Genomic DNA, 21,062 nt, shown 5'->3' with positions numbered 1-21,062 from the left:
AAAATAGGCTAAAGTAAGTGTGTGCAGCTAACCATCCCCCACCCAAAGGATTAAAAAGGAGGCAATACAACACATAAGCATTTGATAATCTTTGTAGACCAGGAAATCATTTGCAGTAAAGTATTTTGGAACTTGTACATGAACTGATGTTGTACTGTAATATATAGGTCATAGAATTTCTAGATAATCCAGAAGTTTTAAATACCCTTACAGTAATTATCTTCTCACAAATCCTCCATTGCGAATATTACATGTTGTGAAGACACATAATGGTCTGACACCCTGGTGCCAGTGTAAAATAAATCCTAAAATGAAATAGATTCACTGCAATGAAATCAGCATTAAATAAATCCTAAAATGAAATAGATTCACTGCAATATATTTTGCAGGAAGTAGAACTGATTGCTCTGAGTAACTGTGAAGCAGTATTCTGTTCAAGGCTCTTCGCTGGCCAGGTTTTTAATCTGAATATTTGAGCTCTTTGGTTCAGTAACTGTCTTGTTATATTTCTGTTTTCCATCATTCTCAAATGTAAACAACATGTCTGCACCATTTATTCTGCCATGCCCCTATGTTTAGTAACATAGGCATAGGACTCTGCCTCAAGCTATTATTTTATAAAGTTGCTGTGGATGCAAATTAGATGTTTAGTTTAAGTCCATAATATCATTTAAGTAATTGGAATAACAGTTGTCTTTTGATGGGGAGCAATATGTTACAAAAAGATGTATTTTCCACATAGTTGCTTGATTTATATTATTTGTCTATACATATATGATAAATGTGCTGAATACAAAAACATAAAATATTGGTAACAATCAATATTGGTCAATCACTATCTGTGGAGAGAATAGACAAGTTCACATTTTGTGTGTAAACTATTCTTCAGAACTGAAAATTAGGAATTGGATACTTGTATTCATACAGTCAGAAGAAGGAAATGGAGGTAAAATTTGCACATACTTATGCACAACACAGAGGAATCTGGGCAAATGTGTTAAGACATTAAAGAAACAAAAGTTGAGTAAATACCTGATTATGATTCCAGCTTTCCTTCCTGTCCTGCTTTCAGGGATGGTTCTCTTTGTAGCACCCCAATTCACTCTTCGACAACTTCTATTTTTAGTTGTACATTTTAAGGCATCAACTATCCTTTCCAAATGAAAGAGTTGCAACACCTGCCCATCTCTTCTTCCCACACAGTTATCCAAAGTCCTGAACACTCCTTCCATATGAAAACACAACTCTGTGAACAGGGTCTAATTAAGCATCTTCTATTTACTGCTCATTGTTGGCCTCCTTTGCATTGAGGGAGCTGAATGGAAATCAGACTACTGCTTTACCTGTTTGTGAGCTTTTTACACCTCGTCATTCTAACTGCCCCTCCCATTACCACTCTGACCTCTCTTATTGATTTTATACACAGTTCCTAAAAAACACGCAAGTTCCAAGAGCAATGTTAGATATCTTCCCAGAATCTTGCAACTGTCTGAACTGTTTGCAGACTATTTTCATTTGAAGAAAACTGGCCATTTCCACCTCTGTAACAGAATCAGACTCTCCGCCCCTTGACTCAGCGCACTACTGCTGAAAACCGCACTATGCCTTTATCTCAAGGTTTGACAATTATAATACACTCCTGACTGGCTCTCCACTTTCCATCCTCAATAAACTTGATATCATATTCTGCCAGTGTCTTAACTTGCACCAAGTCCTGTTCACCCATCACCCTTGTGCTCATTGATTTATGTTGGTTCTCAGATAAGAAGTGCCTCAATTATAAAATTCCCATTTCTACTTTCATATCATCCATTGCTTTACTCTTCACAATATCTTTGCTTCTCCAATTCTAGCCTCTTGAGCATCCCTGTTTTAATTTCTCCATCATTGGTCACCATATTTCTAGCCAAGATGTGAGCCTCTGGAATTTCCTTCTTAACCTCTCCACTTCTCCATCTCTGTCCTCCTATAAGGCGCACCTTGAGCATATGACTGTGACAAAGCTATAGGTCATCTGCTTTAATATATGCTTATTTGACTCACTGTCAAATTCTGATTGATAACTCTCCTGGAAAGCACTTTGGGGCATATTATCTTATTAAAGACACTATACCATTTGTGTTGTTGATATCTGACTATAGGTTTTCATTTTCTTACTTTCACCAGGTTATTCACTTCCTTAGCTATTATATAATGTCTTAATACTTCTGTCTCTCTCTTGACTGTGATGACTATTCAGTCATTCCTCTGTATTATGTAAGTGTATATATACACACTAGTTTTGGTTGCATTGCCCTACTGACTTGTTTATTTTCCAGTCTTGAAGAAGCATCTACATCCAAAAAGTAAACATACCTATTCTCTCCATAGATATTAAGAATCTTGCAGTATTTCCACCATTTTTTAAAACTTTGTTATTGTAGTTTATGGTGGATTCAAGAACTTTTTGTACATTATTATCTACATTATGTAGCTTCTAGAATCCTTTGCACAGTTTCCGTATTGCACATTGTAACTCTTATAATACCAGCTCTGTATGGCCCATGGCATGCACTCACATGTACCTCAATAGGGTTGATCCTAAGAATGGATTTTCATGAAGTGTCCAAGTGATGTTTCAATGCAGCAATGAATACATACTTTTTCTTATTATTTTACACATAAATAAAAGATTCAAAACTGTGACCTAAATATTCAAAAATCATGATAAAAGTGCATCTTCAAAGATCAAGTAATTACTGTACATAACCCTCATAAAACTGATCATTATGTTTTGTGTTAGACTCTGTGTGACCTTTTTAATACACATTCAGCCAGCTGTCTACTTTTCCTGTTTATTTAATGATAATTAAATTCCTGCATGTAGGCATATTTCACCTTAAAGAAATCTGTTTCAAATGACATCTGTTGTGTTACTAACATACAGATATATAGTGCAGTTGAAGGATTTCATGCTGCCAATTAGTTATATCCAATGAACCAAGCAAAAGTTGCTTCATTTCTAAAATATTTTACATTGAGTTTTATTTCCTACTCTTCATAGTTTATCAAAAGTTTCCGTGTTGATATGTGGCCTCCTTTACAACTTACTGTCTGAATATAATAGATAGTCCATACTCATTGATAGACATGCAATGATTTTATTTTTAAAATCTTGCATTTTGTATAATTGTTGAATTGGGTTTTGGTCAATCCAATAACGGATCCACAGCAGTAGAAATTATGTTGAGCAATTAGTAGCTATACAAACTGGACGTCTTCTATGTTTCCATATTGTGTATGCAAGTTTAATTTGTATAATATGAAATTTCTTGGTGATTTTAGCCATAAGAGAAGTGTTTTGCTAGATGTTCTGTTGTCTTTTCTTTTTGTTTCTTTTACTTTGCTTGAACCCTAGTACTTTGAATGACAATACCTGCTGCTAGGTTAGGGCTCCTATCTGCTTTCCTAAGCCTTGTTGCTAGTCTTTATGTTGTTCTGGTTTGTTCCTTCTTACCCTGCTAACTTCTAGCTGGACTAAAGGGTAAGTGCTTCCCTGTAGCTGGCACAGGCAGATAATCAGTACTGATTATCTGACAAATGCAATGTGTTTTTTCTTCTCAAATCTATCATGTTTAGAATTCTATAGTTTAATACTCATATTTCCTGAATTTAGGTTTGACATGAAAGCTTCCATACTGCAAATCCAGATGCATGCGGTATTTGCATAATTGCCCTCTCTCTGGCTTTTATATTGTAGTTAAAGACTCCTCTTAGTATGACTTAAATATTTCTTAACATTTTCTAACCTCCATGCAATGTAAACATGAATTAACATGACAAAAAGATGTCACTAATATACTTGTTCAATTATCTCTACAGCTAATTGACTGTGTAATGCTTGAAAACAGATTGCCTTGCACAATGATATCATAATGCCTGTTTCTTCACAGCAATGATTAGCACCACTGTGGTAATTATAGTCTACTGCCAGGATAAGCACAACAAATAAACTCCACATTTATAAACCAGCTCTGGTTTACTGCATTCTTTTCATACTTATTGAACAACATGTGTTGTATCACATGAATGTTAGTATGTAAAGTGTCACAATGCATGTAGAAACAGAGGTATTATGACATTGCTACAAATCTTCACTAAGCATTATACTGCATAAAAATACTTAAATATATTAATAATACCAATGTTCTTAATTTAGCAGATGTCATTTAAAATTATTTCATTTCCTCTTAGATCATTAATTTTATTCAAGAAAATATTTGAAATATGATTTCCCTTTAGAATTTATATTAAAAATGAATTGGAGCTTCCAATAAGATTGCTGTTGGAAAGGACAACATTTTATAAAATCTACTCCGTTGAACTCTATTTACTTTGCTGATGTCTCTTACAGTTGTTTTCTTTTAAAGCTATAAGATCAAATCTCAAGGGATTTTAGTTTTGGAAATTATTGCATGGAGTTTAGTTAATGCAGGTTATATTCATAGGAGACAATAGCAAAGGCTTTGGGAGTTGGCAAATATGTATTTGGAGTATTCCGAATGCAAAACCGAGGAGTAGGTGATGCCATCCCTCCTTATCATGAAAAATACTCCAGTTTACTCATAGACTTACCTTTGAATTACAGGCAGAAAATTCCAGCATTTAAGACAGATCTTATTTGTTTCTGTTTGATGCCTGACAAATATTCTGTATTTTGTTTTATTTTGCTGTAGTGCATTTTGGTGGAAATGCATGGTAATTGTGAAACTTTAAATGGTGCATCAGACTCCCTTATAACGAAAAATGTAACGCAGTGTCCATGTATTTACACCAAACGTTGTTGCTATCCTATTAGATTGGTTTGGTAGTTTTGTATGCTTTAAATGCTACATATTTTATCATCAATACACTGCTATAATATTTTTAATATTTTCAAATTGCAATTGCTACATTTGAGGAATGCAGTACCACGATCTAGTGAATTTAATCAATTCGCTTAATGTGCATGTTTTGTCTTAACTGCAGTACACTATAAACCACTTACCAATCAAATGCATGAGTAATTAATGTAGAATTTTACAAATTCATATAATTCAATTTTAATGATATATGCCAATCAAGGAAGGATCTAAAATTGATTTTACTCAAATATAGATCAATATTAAATAACCAGTCAGTGCCCTATCTGTGATTACCTTTGAAAACTGCTGGCTATCTGATCTGCATTACATTTTAAAAATACTTTTCATTCTTTACTTAAAGGGCTTGCAGATCCTTACAGGATCCAACTAAAAAGATATAATTAGCATTTTCTGGGCCACTAGGAAATGATGGTGTCCTGCAGTATGCCCGTCATGTTCTTGTTATGTGCCTTTATCAGAATGCTGAGATGTGACAAGGAGAATGTCATCCAGACCAACAAAATAGATATTGTATTTTAATAAGAAAATATCAGAAATATGCCATAGCATTTGTATTTAATATTTTTTATTTGTTTGATGAATTAATAAGTCCCTAACTATGATGGTGAAAGTTAAAAGGTATGTATCTTTTGATACTTACATTTTAAAATAATGTAGATCAGTTTCTCATTAGAGCTTGAGACCCCACAGAACATTCTCGCAGCTAGTATCTGAAAATGGATAGCTGCCATCAATCATTGTCATTTCTTCTTTTCACTTCTCCAGCTGAAGTTGACTAGTGTCATTGTTTGTTATTGTCCAAAACAGATCTTCATTCTTTTAATGTCAAAGAGATATGACATGTGCGCATTTACCAGAGGACTGAGATAGAAAGTCACCTTTTTCATGTCTGACATCTCATTGTGAACTTTCTACTGGAAATGTTAATAAATTTATTTGACAATATTAATTGTCTCTGTTCTGATAAGTTGTGAAGCACTGTAGTTGAGAATTCAATAACACACTATTGTCTAACTTTAGAAAGATGCATCTTTATTCAAATAATTTCTTATTTAAAGCCTTCAAATATTGCCACATTCTCTTTGACAGGCAGTTGAATCTTTTTTTTAAAAAAAGGCAATTTAGTATCAAAATGTTGTTTCATAAATTTGCGAGCTCTTAACTATAAGATTTTTTTTTGGACTGAAAATTGTTAGTGTGACACATTAAACAGATAAAAGTGCTGTTGACATAGGAGCACCACAATTTAAATTACTAAAAACTAAAAGGTTCTCATTATGTTTTTAACCCCTTAAAGTTCACTGAGAATGAAATAAGACAATATGTACCATAGGTATATACATTGTTTCAAGCACTTGGGGAATTTGACGCTTTTTATGTACTGGTGATTGTAATTTACAAATACTGTACCATCATTTGTTATCCTCATATATTACAAATATATATACATATACCCCAGCATATGAATAATATATTCTATGTATATTGTAAGCAGATTAGGTTCTTATGTCGTAATAATTTACAGCATCATAAAAATGAATAGTTTTAACATTTGAGCAGAGCGATCAGACAGATACAGCCCTGTGAGGTTTGGCCATTATGTCCAATATTATTACATGAATGGAATGCAAATAAATATCATGAATGTATTTATTGCAGTTACTCACATTTATAGTTATCTCTTAGTACTGTTAATGTTCCATAAAATATATTAAACATTTAATATTAATAGGTTTCCAACATGTAGAATGCTAAACGTTGTTATAAAAATCATTTAATTTTCTGTAGGTGAATGTATAATATAAACTATTTCTCTTTTTTATAATTATCTAATCTAGTCAGACTCACTTCTTGGACTGAAGTAATATTTCTGCAACAAAATATAAAATGGATGAATATGTATAATATATTCAGAAACTTATAAATTAACAATTTATTTACTGTTTAATTCGTCATTCTAATCCTGCTCAAAATAATGTTAGCTATAGATTATTTTGCAGAACTAATCTCCACAAATCTTACAGATACATATTCAGATTTTGAAAGCTGTAAAGGGGAACATAGCATTGAAATAATGTATCCTTTATGAGGTATACTAACAGTATCCAAGGCCCAGGCAAGCCACACTGTATAACTTGTCAACAGATAGAACTATCAGCTGTAGAATTCTATCTGAATCCAGTCATTTCACTCACATGATTCTGATTCTGAATTGGTAATGCATATGATATTGTACCATTCTTGCTTCTACTTTGACTGGCACAGAAAGGCTGTGATGTACACTAATATACTAGAATGCATGTAAAATCCTGGATTCAAAACTAGGTTTTTATAAAAAAAATAATCTAATTCTCTTGCAATATTTGATTTGTTTGGAATTTTTAAGATTTAGATTTTCAACAGTAATGTTGTAGCAAAAATCCATATTATTGTCATCCACATTGAGTTTTAAAAATACGCCAGCAAAGAATTTTGTTTTCCATAAAACAGCAGACTAGAATCGAATTTCATATTTATGTATTCTCTCAACATGTAGCTATTTAAACTGCTGGATTACCTTTATGATAGGGTGCCTCAATTATAACTTTGGGGAAAATATCTTTAACTACTTCTCAAAAAATAATTTTTATTTAGAGACTGGTTTTAAAATGCCCATAGCAGTTCCTTTTAAGTCATTTATCAATAAAATAAATTATTAATTGTAAATGTCTTTTATTTTTTAAAAATCTGTATGTGAAATAATTAAGTCATCCTTTTTAAGTGGTGGATTTTGGCATTTGAAAGTAATTTCATTTAAATGAATGCATGTTTATGAAGATTGCTATTTATGGAATATTTGAACCTTTATAGAATAGCATTAAAACTTTTGTCTAGTTTTCTATAAAGTTTCACTGTCTATCATCCAAACACAACATGTATCCAATGTCAGCAATAATATGTCTTATTTTACTTTCTTCAAATTTTTAAGTTTAGCATATTTCAAATCAATATTGTTTTATATATTTTAGTTATGATGTAACATTGCTTCATTTTGAATTGATTTTCCCTAGATCATTAATAAAAAAAAGTCTTAACCATTCCTAACAAATGGCAAAAAGAGTCTTACCTCTATTGTTAAAGCATGACTGTTCTTGAAATACAAACGGACAATCTTTGGGATCATATGTAAGTTAAAAGCTGGAGATGTACAAGACAGCAAAAGAAGGAGAAAGATTTTTAAAATGTTTTTTATTTGCCTAGGACTTGGAGAAATGCCCATGTAATGGGAAACCGACTGGATATAAGAGACAGTGAAATCTGTCATTAATTTGACTGACAGATACAAGGACATAGTCGTGACTAGGGTGTATCTGACCACACCCAAATTGACTTCTGTTTTTAATTCTTTGGCTGATTAGGGTATTTTAGCTATGTGTGTTGAGATTAATTAGGTAGTCCCTAGGTGGTTGTGTCTACAGGCTTCAGTTTGAAAAGAAAGCATGAATGCTCCTACTTCATTAAATCATAGCAAATAGCTGAATGTAACCTTGCTGTGCCAGTCCTTTCTGTCTTTTTGTTTAGCAGCACAGATATAGTCTCAGTCTGTTTTTCATCATGAATCCATTTTAATCTGCAATGAAGTATTCAGAATAATTTCATTGCTATATTAACCATCTTTGATTTTTCAGTCATACCCAATTCATTTGAATTGTAAAACTTATAATGACCTCTTGCTTTATTGATGCTATGAACTCAATGTAAATAGTAAATTTTGCATTTCAATGTAATCTGTATGTACTTAAAATGCTTCACCTTGATTTCACTATTTCCTTCTTTTGATTGTGTTATTATCTCATGTCTGTTTTGTCCCTACTTCACACGTTAGTCCCCATAATGGTACTAACAAATTTGACCGAGTGTATGGAATAGACCAGCACAGCTGTTATTAGTGCAGCCTGTCAGTCAATCCACCAGGAGGTGCACTTGAGCAAAAAAAAAGTCGACATTCAGGTATCTCAGCCTGGACTAACATCTACCCCACCTATCTAGAGTGCTCGATATCAATGTTATTGATATGTCCGTGCCTTTAACTGACTATTTTTATGTATTTCTAAATAATTAATTTTGAATGTACAAATAAAAAACATAGTATATCCAATATAAATATTTTCTAACATTGCTTGAAAAATAGTTTCCAGACAGGGCTGGTCCATATTATGGTTCTAATCTTAGTTTGACACTTGCATATCAGTTTTAAGACCGACTCTATTGTAAAACAATTGTGATCCCATATTTGTGGCATACAGTATGTACTCTTTCAAATAAAATATTCTCACTTAATTTCTCCGTTAAATTCTGACACAAAACTGGTTTAATTACAATGGACCAACATTGGGAACAATATCAGTTCCATTATTTCCTGGTACTTAGTGGCAAAACAATCCTTAAATAAAATCTGAATTTGAATTGCATTCTGTGGAATGGCAGAATCTATTGAGAAAAATATCATGCAGTAAAAATGTTAATTAGATATCAGCACACATCATATGGTACTTGACTGGATACAGTTATTTGTGCAATATCTTTTATAATTGTGCTATACTGGAATTGAAGATAATATTCCAGAGGGATAAAATCTGTTGCATGAAAAGTTTTCAGAAAACCGACAAAAAGACAAACAAGCCCAGGTAGTGAGATATTAAAACATTGTAAAGAGCATGCCTGCTTAATTTGTCTGCTCAATTTTCATGTTTTCCTAAATCTTTTCCTAAGTATACTCTTTTCTGTATATGTGCCTGGAAAACAGATGCAGACAGAGCGCAGAAGCATGGGATGGATGAATTCATCTCTGCAAATCCATGTATGTTTGATCATGCTACACTGTTTGAAACACTACAAAGGCTGACTCTGGACCACAGACTGAATGATTCCTACTCTTGTTTGGCAAGTATATTTATAAAATTATAATGTTTTAATTGAGCTGACAAATTTTACTCTATTTTAAGTCAATGTAAACTATCAACACTGAAGTGGAACAATGGAAGCAATGTGCATATTAACTTAAATTATTAACTACATTATTTATTGTTAACACAAGCATGCTTTATACTCTTCGGGAACTTTAAGGTTCCTTCCATGAAACTGTGAGCATTCATCTTTCTAAAGCAATTACACAGTCTTCAAATTTCCTTTTTATTCACATCTCAGGTTGAGAGGGAGACTGGTGAAAAGTCAAGGAAAAGTCAACTGTCTTGTAACCTTATCAAAAAAAGGACACTTACTTCACATGATTCTCTCTTAACTCTTCTGTGTGCTAGCTTACCTTAATTAATCCACCTTTGCACAAGCGGCTGTGAATATTGTCCAAGAAATGACTATTGTCACTTATATCAATGATTTGGATGTGAACCTAGGAGTGTAGTTAGTAAGTTTGCAGGTGACACCAAAATTGGAGGTATAGTGGACAGTGAAGAAGGTTACCTCAGAGTACAACAGGATCTGGACCAGATGGGCAAATGGGCTGAGGAGTGGCAGATGGAGCTTAATTTAGATAAATGTGAGGTGATACATTTTGGAAATGCAAATCAGAACAGAACTTATACACTTAATGGTAAGGTCCTGGGGGTGTTGTTGAACAAAGAGACCTTGGAGTGCAGGTTTGTAGTTCCCTGAAAGTAGCGTCGCAGGTAGATAGGATAGTGAAGGTGGTGTTTAGTATGCTTTCCTTTATTGGTCAGACCATTGACTACAGGAGTTGGGAGGTCATGTTGTGGCTGTACAGGACATTGGTTAGGCCACTGTTGGAATATTGCATGCAATTCTGGTCTCCTCCCTATCAGAAGGATGTTGTGAAGCTTGAAAGGGTTCAGAAAAGATTTACAAGGAAGTTGCCTGGGTTGAAGGGTTTGAGCTATAGGGAGAGGCTGAATAGGCTGGGAATGTTTTTCCTGGAGAGTCGGAGGCTGAGGAGTGACCTTAGAGGTTTATAAAATCATGAGGGGCATGGACAGGATAAATAGACAAGATCTTTATTCCTGGGATGGGTGAGTCCAGAACAAGAGGACATAGGTTAAGGGTGAGACGGGAAAGATATAAAAGAGACCTAACATTTTTACGCAAAGGGTGGTGTGTATATGAGGTGGTGGAGGCTGGTGCAACTACAGCATTTAAAAGGTATCTGGATGGGTATATGAATAACAAGGGATTAGAGGGATATGGACCAAGTGCTGGGAAATGGGAAAAGATTAGGTTAGGATATCTGGTCAGCATAGACAAGTTGGACCAAAATGTCAGTTTCCACCTCTATGACTCTATTAGGTAATATTTGCAATTCTCGACTCAATTGGAACTATCACTCACCCACCTGAAACTAAGGTGGGCTGGAATATTATGGCAGCTTCTTCATAATTTTCACCCTTACGTCCTTGGTATTCTTGGATGTATCTGATCCAGTCTAGGTGACTTATCAACTTTAAGCATAAGCAGGTTATCTTTTTATGACCTTTTTCTACATTTTTAGCTCATCCAATATCTCATTTTCTCACTTTGACTTTGGCGGCATCTTCTGCTTTGATAATGACTGATGCAAAATGGCTATGTCCTATGCATCCATTCATAAATAGGTTTCACAGGGGCAGGGATGGTTGCTTGATGTTTCAGGGTTTAGAACTTTTAAAAAGCACAGGGAGGTTGGAAAAAGAGGAGGGGGTGTAGCATTGCTAATCAGAGAGTGCATCACAGCTACAGAAATGAAGGATGTTGAGGAAGGTTTGTCTGTTGAGTCAGTATGGGTGGAAGTTAGGAACAGCAAGGGAACAGATCACCTAATAGCAGTAGAAAGATTAAAGAGCTCATAGGTGGGCAAATTCTGGAAAAATGCAGAAGTAACAGGGTTGTTGTTATGGGTGATTTCAACTGTCCCAATATCGACTGGAACCTTCTAAGTGCAGATGGTTTGGATGGAGCTGTTTTTGTCAGGTGTGTTCAGGAGGGCTTCCTCACTCAGTATGTAGACAGACCGACGAGGGGAGAGGCCATTTTGGATTTGGTGCTCGGCCACAAGCCAGGACACGTGTCAGATCTCGCGGTGGAAGAACACTTTGGTGACAGTGATCACAACTGCCTCACATTTAGCATAACCTTGGAGAGTGAAAGGAGCAGTTATCGAGGGAAGATATTTAATTGGGAAAAAGGAAATTATGACGCTATCAGACAGGAGTTTGGAAGGACAGACTGGAAGCAATTGTTCCACAGAAAGGGCACAGCAGGCATGTGGAGACTATTTAAGGAGCAGTTGTTGTGAGTGATGCACGAGTTTGTTCCTCTGAGGCAGGTTAGAAGGGGTAAGGTTAAGGAGCCTTGGATGACGAGAACAGAGGAGCGTCTCATCAAAAGGAAGAAAGCAGCTTACGTAAGGTGGAGGGAGCAAGGATCTAGCACAGCTTTAGAGAATTACAGGCCTGCTAGAAAGGAGCTCAGAAATGGACTGAGGAGAGCCAGGAGGGGGCACGAAAAAGGCTTGACAAGAAGGATTAGGAAGAACCCAAAGACATTTTCCTCATACATGAGGAATAAGAGAATGATCGGGGAGAAGGTAGGGCCGATCAGGGATAGTGGAGGAAACTTGTGCGTGGAGTCTGAGCAAATAGGGGAAGCTCTAAATGAGTTTTTTGCTTCGGTTTTCACCAAGAAAAGGGAAATTGTTGTAAATGAAAACTTTGAGGAGCTGGGATACAATCTTGGCCAGATCAAGATTGACGAAGTTGATGTGCTGGAAAATTTGGAAAACATTAAGCTTGATAAGTCCCCAGGGTCAAACCACATTTATCCTAGGCTGCTCCGTGAAGTGAGAAAGGAGGTTGGTAAGCTGCTGGTGATGATATTTGCCTCCTCACTCTCCATGGGAGTCGTACCAGAGGATTGGAAGGAGGCGAATGTTGTTCCTCTTTTCAAGAAGGGGAATAGGGAAATCCCTGGCAATTACAGACAAGTCAGTCTTACATCTGTGGTCAGCAAAGTTTTGGAAAGAATTCTGAGGGATAGGATTTATGACTATTGGCAAAGCATAGTGTGATTAAAGGCAGTCAGCATGGCTTTCTGAGGGGCAGGTCATGCCTCACAAATCTTATTGAATTCTTTGAGAAGGTGTCAAGACAGGTCGACAAAGGTCGAGCAGTGGGTGTGGTGTATATAGACCTCAGCAAGGCATTTGATAAGGTTCCCCATGGTAGGCTCATTCATAAAGTCAGGAAGTATGGGATACAGGGAGATTTGGCTATCTGGATTCAGAATTGGTTGGCTGACAGAAGGCAGAGAGTGGTTATAGATGGAAAGTATTCTGCTTGGAGGTCAGTGTTGAGGGTGGTCCCGCAGGTCTCTCTTCTTGGGCCTCTGCTCTTTGTAGTTTTTATAAATGACGTGGATGAGGAGGTTGAGGGATGGGTTAGTAAATTTGCAGCTGTCACAAAGATTGGAGGTGTCATCAGTAACATAGAGGGCTATTGCAGGCTGCAGTGCAACATAGACAGGATGCAGAGCTGGGCTGAGAAATGGCAGATGGAGTTCAACCTGGATAAATGCAAAGTGATGCATTTTGGAAGGTCGAACTCAAATGCTGAATATAGCATTAAAGACAGGATTCTTGGCAGTGTGGAGGAACAGAGGGATCTGGGTGTGCAAATACATAGATCCCTCAAAGTTGCCACCCAAGTGGATAGGGTTGTTAAGAAAGCATATGGTGGTTTGGTTACAACTCTACAAGTCCCTGGTAAGACCACACTTGGAATATCGTGTCCAGTTCTGGTTGCCCCACGATAGGAAAGATACAGAGGCTTTGGAAAGGGTGCAAAGAAGGTTTACTAGGATGCTGCCTGGCTGAAGGGCTTGCATTATGAAGAAAGGTTGAATAAGCTCAGACTTTTCTCTCTGGAGAGAAGTAGGAAGAGAGGAGACCTGATCGAGGTATACAAAATAATGAGAGGAATAGATAGAGTCAATTGCCAGAGACTTTTCCACAGGGCAGGATTGACTGGTATGAGGAGATAGTTTGAAGATATTAGGAGGAAGGTATAAAGGAGATAGTGAGGACTGCAGATGCTGGAGATCAGAGCTTAAAAATGTGTTGCTGGAAAAGCGCAGCAGGTCAGGCAGCATCCAAGGAGCAGGAGAATCGACGTTTCGGGCATAAGCCCGTCTTCAGGAAACATTCCTGAAGAAGGGCTCATGTCCGAAATGTCGATTCTCCCGCTCCTTGGATGCAGCCTGACCTGCTGAGCTTTTCCAGCAACACATTTTTAAGGTATAAAGGAGATGTCAGAGGTAGGTTCTTTACGCAGAGTGGTGAATGCATGGAATGCGTTGCCAGCTGTGGTGGTGGAAGCAGAGTCATTGGGGACATTTAAGCGACTGCTGGACATGCACATGGATAGTAGTGAGTTGAGGGGTGCGTAGATTAAGTTAGTATATTTTACATTAGGATTAAATCTCAGCACAACGTCGTGGGCCAAAGGGCCTGTTCTGTGTTGCACTTTTCTATGTTCTATGTTCTATAAATCTACTTTTCTGTTCCTACTCCTCCTTTTACTATTTATCTGCCTATGTAACTATCACTGTGTATCAATCATTAGGTATGCAATACTTTTATAACAAATGAGACTGAAGCACAAATGAATAAAGTCAAACATATATGATATAAATTATTCACAGGTGAAATTTGAATTTGAAAAATACCTGTGTCACCTCTGTGTTCTTGTATTGTTATATTCCTGATGAAGAACTTATGCCCGAAACGTCAACTCTCCTGCTTCTCAGATGCTGCCTGGGCTGCTGTGCTTTTCCAGCACCACACTCTCAGCATTTTATATTAATGGCTATTTATTTGGGTGGGAACATTGTGGCCATGATGAATGGCTTTCTCTGTTTGACCAGGAGGCTCTTTTATAACTTGCCTGTGCCTGCTTCACTGCCAGGTGATGGCAGCTTCCGCCAATAAAAAGCTTCTGCTGTTGTATGATTGTATATGTGTCCTCTGCTCACCACTGTCTAATTTTAATTAGAATCGCGTGAGAGGCTTCAAGAGGCTTCCAATTCTACCATCAGAAAAAGTGTGCCACTACCACAGCTCCTTTTTTAGATTCCCTTTTCATTAGCTGAGGGCCTTTTCTCACTTTCTATCTTTGTCGCTCATTATTTTTTCAGTTTCCCTCTGAATGTTTTATATTCACCCTGGTTCTCAGTTATATTATCAACGCAACATCTTTTCTGTGAAGCAAGGAGCTCTGGTATTCATAATCCTATCTTTCCCTCTTACGAAAATGTACCCTGACTTAACCCAAAGTTCTGAATGTAGGTTTGCTCGCTGAGCTGGAAGGTTCATTTTCAGATGTTTCGTCACCAAACTAGGTAACATTTTCAGTGAGGCTCCAGATGAAGCACTGCTGATGATTCCTGCTTTCTATTTATATGTTTGGGTCTCTTTGGGTTGGTGACGTCATTTCTTGTGGTGATGTCATTTCCTGCAAACCTACATCCAGAACCTCAACCTGAGCTACAAATCTTCTCAAAACTCATTTACCCAAAGTATCTGCTCAAAGGAGGGAAACAATTGCTTGACAATTACTGTTTGCCTGCCAATCTATTACATAAATTTACCTAGGCCAGATCTATTCACACACCATTTATATTGACCTCTTCCAATTAATTATTTTTACTCTGGATTTTTCCTTGTTCTTTTCCATAGCCAACTTAAACTGTACCATGCTCTAGTTATTGTTTCATAAATGTTCCCCTTCTGAATTAATTAATTTGTATCATCCATTTGCCAGAATCAAATCCAATAATCTAAACGTTCCTGATTGGGTTGGAAGCATACAAATGTGAGAAATTCTTCTGAAAACACTCAAGAAATTCTTCCTCCTTTCCGCCCTTTATTAAAAGGTTAATAATCAAGCTAACATTCTAAATTTTTCTCCTCAGGCATTGCCCCACTCCCTTTCAGAATGGATGCCATCAACGTCTCCCTCCTCTTTAAAAAAAAACAACTCTTGAACAGAATGTACTTTGTAAACTACTGCCCAATTCCAATTGCCCTTTGCTCACTAATATTCTGAAACACGATGTTGCCTCCAAGACCTGTAGTCTATTCGCTACTGTTGTCCTCGCTCTGTGATAAACAGCAAAAAGCTGTGACTATGGCCGTGATGTTTATTCCTTCTTGACTTTTTTAATTCATTCACTAAATGAGGGTGTCGCTGGCTTTGCCATCATTTATTACACAGGCCAGGAAGAAGGTGCTCATTAGGAGGTGGTATTGAGCTGCCGTGCTAGGTGGTGTGTGGCTTAAAGGCAAACTTACATTTGACAGTGCTTCTGTGGAATTGTTGCCCTTGTCTGTCTAAGTGGTGGAGGTTACAGGCTTGGAAGGTGCTGTCAGAGGATTTGTGGCAAGTTTCTGCGATGCATCTTTAGTTGGGATTGCCAGTGTGCATTTAGTGGAAGGAGCGAATGAAGGGTGAAGGGTGTCGATGACTACCAATGAGCAGACTACTTTGTCCTAGATGGTGCAAAGATTCTTGAGTGTTGTTAGAGCAGCAGCTATCCGGTAAATGGGAGCATTCCACCACACTTGTTCCTTATCAATGACAGACAGGCTCTGAGGAGTCAAGAGTGGAAGTTACTCGCCACACATTCCAAGCCCCTGACCTGCTGTTATAGACACAGCATGTATGTGGCAAGTTCAGTTCAGTTTTTGGTCAATGATAGCCCTCAGGATATTGATGGTTGAGCATTCAATGAGCGTAATGTCATTGCATGTCAAATGGCAATGGTTAGATTTCTCATTGTCTGGAACTCCTCTGGTGCAAATATTACTTGCCACATGTCTTCCCACACTTAACCAGTTCTTGCTGCAGAAAGGCATAGATTACTTCACTATCTGATGAGACACAAATGCTGCTGAACATTGTATGATCATTGGCCAGTTCTGAACTTATGATGGAGGGAAGGACTTTGATGAAACAATTGATGATGGTTTAGGCATGAACGCTTTTCTGAGGAATTCCTGAAAAGATGTCTTGGGAATGAGATGATTCATATCTGACAACCACAGCCATCATCCTATTTTCCAGTTATAACTTCAAACACAGGAGAGTATTTCCCCTGATTCTCATTGACTCTAGATTTGCAAGGTTCTGTAGTCATTCAAATACTGTCTTAATGTCAAGGGTCATCTCTTTCGACTTAATTTTGGGGTTCAGCTCTTTTGTCCACATTCGGTCCAAGGCTGTATTTAGGTCAGGAGCTCAGTGATCCTGCTGGAACACTAAGTGAACAGATAATTGTGGAGCAACTATTGCCTGAATGGTACCTTCAACGGCCCCTTCCATTACTTTGCTGATGATTTGAGCAGACTAATTAAGGGCTATACATGGTCGGATTAGATTTTCCTGCTTTTCATGGATAGGAACAGATGGTGGCAATTTTCCACACTGCTCAGTAAATGCCAGTATTATTTCTGTATTGGAACAGCTTGGAAAAGGACACAACCGATTCCGGTGCACATATCTTCGGTACTCTTGGTGGAATGTTGACAGGATCCATAGATTTACAGCATCTAGTGCCTTCAGCCTTTACCCGATGACATGTAGAGTGAATGGAATTGGCTGAAGGCTGGCATCTGTGATACTAAGGACCTCTGGAGAAGGCCAAGATGGGTCATGCACTGAACCCTTGCTGCTGAAACCGAATGCAAATATTTCAATCTTATTGTTTGTATTTCAATGCTAGACTCCCCCATTATTCAGAATTGAATATTTGTGGAGCCTCCACCTCCAGTCAGTTGTTTAATTGTCCACCACCATTCACAACTGGATGTGGCAGGACTGTAGAGCAGTGAAACTTGATTAAAGAGTTCCAGCAAGGAAAGCATTTAAATTCTTTCGCCCCCCACCTTGCCTTAACTGTATTTCCACTGCCAAGTTCCACGACTTAATTACCTGGACCATTTGCCCAGATCTTCTCCAGTGATGTCCTAGACAACATCTTGTTGATTTCCTCAAGTATGCCACGCTTTCATGCTGCTGTTACTAAATGAACACACAACTCACGTTATTGCATTCCCACCTGATTCAAACTCAATATTCAAAATTCAAAACTCTCCCATAAGCCTCAATTAGCCTGCTAATGATGAAAAATTCTAATTTACATATCACTTCTTTCAATCCCTCCACTGCCTATGTGTCATCAACTGCTCATCTACACCCGATTTGGTTAGGTCAAAATTTCTTGCAGTTAAAAGTGGGAGAGTCTGAACCCACCATTCTTGATCCTGCCACATATTCATTGCTCCCCTCAGTGTCTCAGGCCAGATTGTTCCCACTTTCACATTGTGTTCAACCATGAGCTGGCTCTGATCCTGTATCCAATCATTTACTAACTACCTCCAATGTTTCTGCAGCCCATTTGTTACTGGAATACTCATCTTTGCCTTTGTCAGCCCCATGCACCTCTAGTTCAGTCACCCTTTCCTACTGATCCTTCATTGTGTGAAATGTCAAATTATGTTTCATGTTTTTAAATTTTCTATGGCCCTACAACCACTTCTCTCTCTCCAACCTTCTGTGGCACAACATAGCTGCATCCAACTCCCCATTCCACTTTAACAGCTCAGTCTTCATCCTGCCTTCCTTTTATCCTACCTTTGACAAATGTACCTTGAGCTTTGGAGGTTCTATGGCCTGCTATACTCATTGTAGTGCACTTTATTCTCTTACTTGAAGAAATATCTACAACTTAGATTAAACATTTCTTCACCTCGCTGATTTTTTTTTTCAATGTTGGCATACATTTTTCCCTTCATCCCACTGTAAGGAATTTTGGAATTATTTTCTGCTTGAACTGACTACATATTCTGCCACTTAAGCAGAATATTATGGGTTTCAGAGACAATCCCAAGATTGTGCATATAATCTAGACTGTTCCTCCAATTCAATGCTAAGGGAGTGCTGATTGTTAAAGCTGCAGTCCCACATTTAAAAGTTAAAACAAGGCTCTACCTGCCTCCCAGCTGTGCATGAAGCATCTGAGCAGAAAAATGGAAAGTTTTGTCTCTCAGAAATGACAGAGCCTTTAACCACTTTCCAAGGACCCAAGCTGTTTTCAGCTTTGAGATGGTAGATATTGCAAATTTGGAAGGTGTTATCAAAGGAGTCCTGGTGAGTTACTGCAGTGTATTTTTAGATAGTACATTGTGATGTGCATTTCAATGTACTTTAATACACTGTACTTCAGTAATGTAGTGGGTGAACATTTAAAGTGGTAGATTGATGCCAGTGAAGTGGGCTACATTGTCCTGAATGGTGTCAAGTTTTTTTCAGTGTTATTGGAGCTGCAGTCATGTTGGCAAGTGGAGAGTATTCAATCTTCAGGTCTCATGTGAACATACCTATCAAGACATGAACACATTCTCCCCGTGTCTGCGTGGGTTTCCTCCGGGTGCTCTGGTTTCCTCCCACAGTCCAAAGATGTGCAGGTTAGGTGAATTGGCCATGCTAATTGCCCGTAGTGTCAGATGCAGGGGTAAATGTAGGGGAATGGGTCTGGGTGGGTTGGTCTTCGGAGGGTCGGTGTAGACTTGTTGGGCCGAAGGGTCGGTTTCCACACTGTAGGGAATCTAATCTAATCTAATCTAAACAAATGAGCACTTGCTGTAGTTTATCCTTTTTGGAAAGCAGCACATTCTTGCATTAAGCCAGCAGATTGGGCCAGGAAGAAGAGTGAAACCTGATCCCAGCATGGGGGAATATGGGTCTCTCCCTTACATTATCTACTCCGCAAAGTCTTTGCTCGATGTAATCTTCTGTTTAGAATGGTTTTGGACAGTCTTAGTCCAGGATCTAGTGAGCACAGACCCTCAGAATAAAGTTGCTCACAGTTAGTCATGAGTTTACACTTACTTTCTCCAAGTAGAAGAGCAAAGCAACTTTAACTTTCAAATGCCTTTGCTATAACACAGCTTACACTGTTTGATGCTCAAAGTGATAATTTGTTCTGTAACTAGTATCAAATTCCTCGTGTTTACAAACACGAAGTTGCCCCTAAAAACTACTTCATTTTGCTTGCAGCACAGTGACTTAACTTTACCATAAACCTTCATAAAAGCTTCTTTTTCAAGAATTGGTTTGTGACACATTGCTAATAGTTAATTTACATGTGTTTAAATGTTCTTTTCAATTATTAATAATATCAAATCTGGTTTCAGACCTTTCTGAAAGATTTTGATTTTCTGTATCACAGGGCTGGTTTAGCCCTGGCCAGGTATTCGTGCTGGATGAGTATTGTGCACGCTATGGAACTCGAGGCTGTCACAGACATCTCTGCTACCTCAATGATTTGCTTGAAAGAGCAGAAAATGGAGCGATGATTGATCCAACCCTGCTTCACTACAGCTTTGCCTTCTGTGCTTCACATGTTCATGGCAACAGGTAGTGTTCAATTGCAGTGTAACTTAAGAGACACAGTCATTGTGATGAATAAAACATACGGTTTGTTTTACCCTTATGCAAAAGAATAAGCATTTCTAATCCAAAATTTGTAATGGTTGGACGTGAAGGAAATGAATTGTTGACAACACAAGATGACCATTTCCATTCACTGGTTTGCACGCATGGTTTCCATTCGACTCTGGCATGTAATGTAGCACTAGTTCGCTAATACCTTTTTTGTTTCACTCCCAAGCAATATTTATCAGATATATCACCTGTATGAATTAGCCATGCTGTTTTAAATGTTCGGTTTTGGTGACACTAGCCAAACCAAATGACAGACTAACCAGCTTAAAGTATAAGATGACCATAGGGTAGGAGGAAATCTCATAAAATGCCTTCATACATATCACTAATAAAACATGTATATGTATGGGCAAGTATACAGGTAGCCACGAGGGTTATTGTGGCACAGTGGTAGTATCCCTATGTCTGAGCCAGGAGTCCTGGGTTCAAGTCCCACTTGCTCATAACATCGTTAAATAAGTTGATTTGATACCTTAGATAACTCTGATGTTGTTTTGAGTTATACCAGTATATGTTAGAGTAGGCTGCCCAATACAGTAGAAAATGTTCCTTAACAGAATAACCATTGTAAGAAATTAAAGCAGTGGATCTTTCACATGTTGCAATTAATAAG

At 37.5% G+C, this 21,062-nt stretch overlaps 1 protein-coding gene across 15 annotated transcripts in view; it reads left to right on the top strand.

The window, feature by feature from the left end:
- Window positions 1-21,062, top strand: part of cadpsa (Ca2+-dependent activator protein for secretion a) — a 573,081-nt gene that overhangs the window by 372,630 nt on the left and 179,389 nt on the right. For all 15 annotated transcript variants that reach the window (XM_072582448.1, XM_072582444.1, XM_072582443.1 and 12 more), the window contains exons 12-13: window positions 9,691-9,827; window positions 20,175-20,362. In XM_072582448.1, the coding sequence (XP_072438549.1) occupies window positions 9,691-9,827; window positions 20,175-20,362 (325 nt within the window). The remainder of the gene's footprint in view (window positions 1-9,690; window positions 9,828-20,174; window positions 20,363-21,062) is intronic.

The sequence above is a fragment of the Chiloscyllium punctatum genome, chromosome 12, assembly GCF_047496795.1.
Source record: "Chiloscyllium punctatum isolate Juve2018m chromosome 12, sChiPun1.3, whole genome shotgun sequence".
Lineage (NCBI taxonomy): Eukaryota > Metazoa > Chordata > Chondrichthyes > Orectolobiformes > Hemiscylliidae > Chiloscyllium > Chiloscyllium punctatum.
Note: the sequence above shows the minus strand (reverse complement) of the source record. Positions and strands in the feature narration are given on the sequence as shown.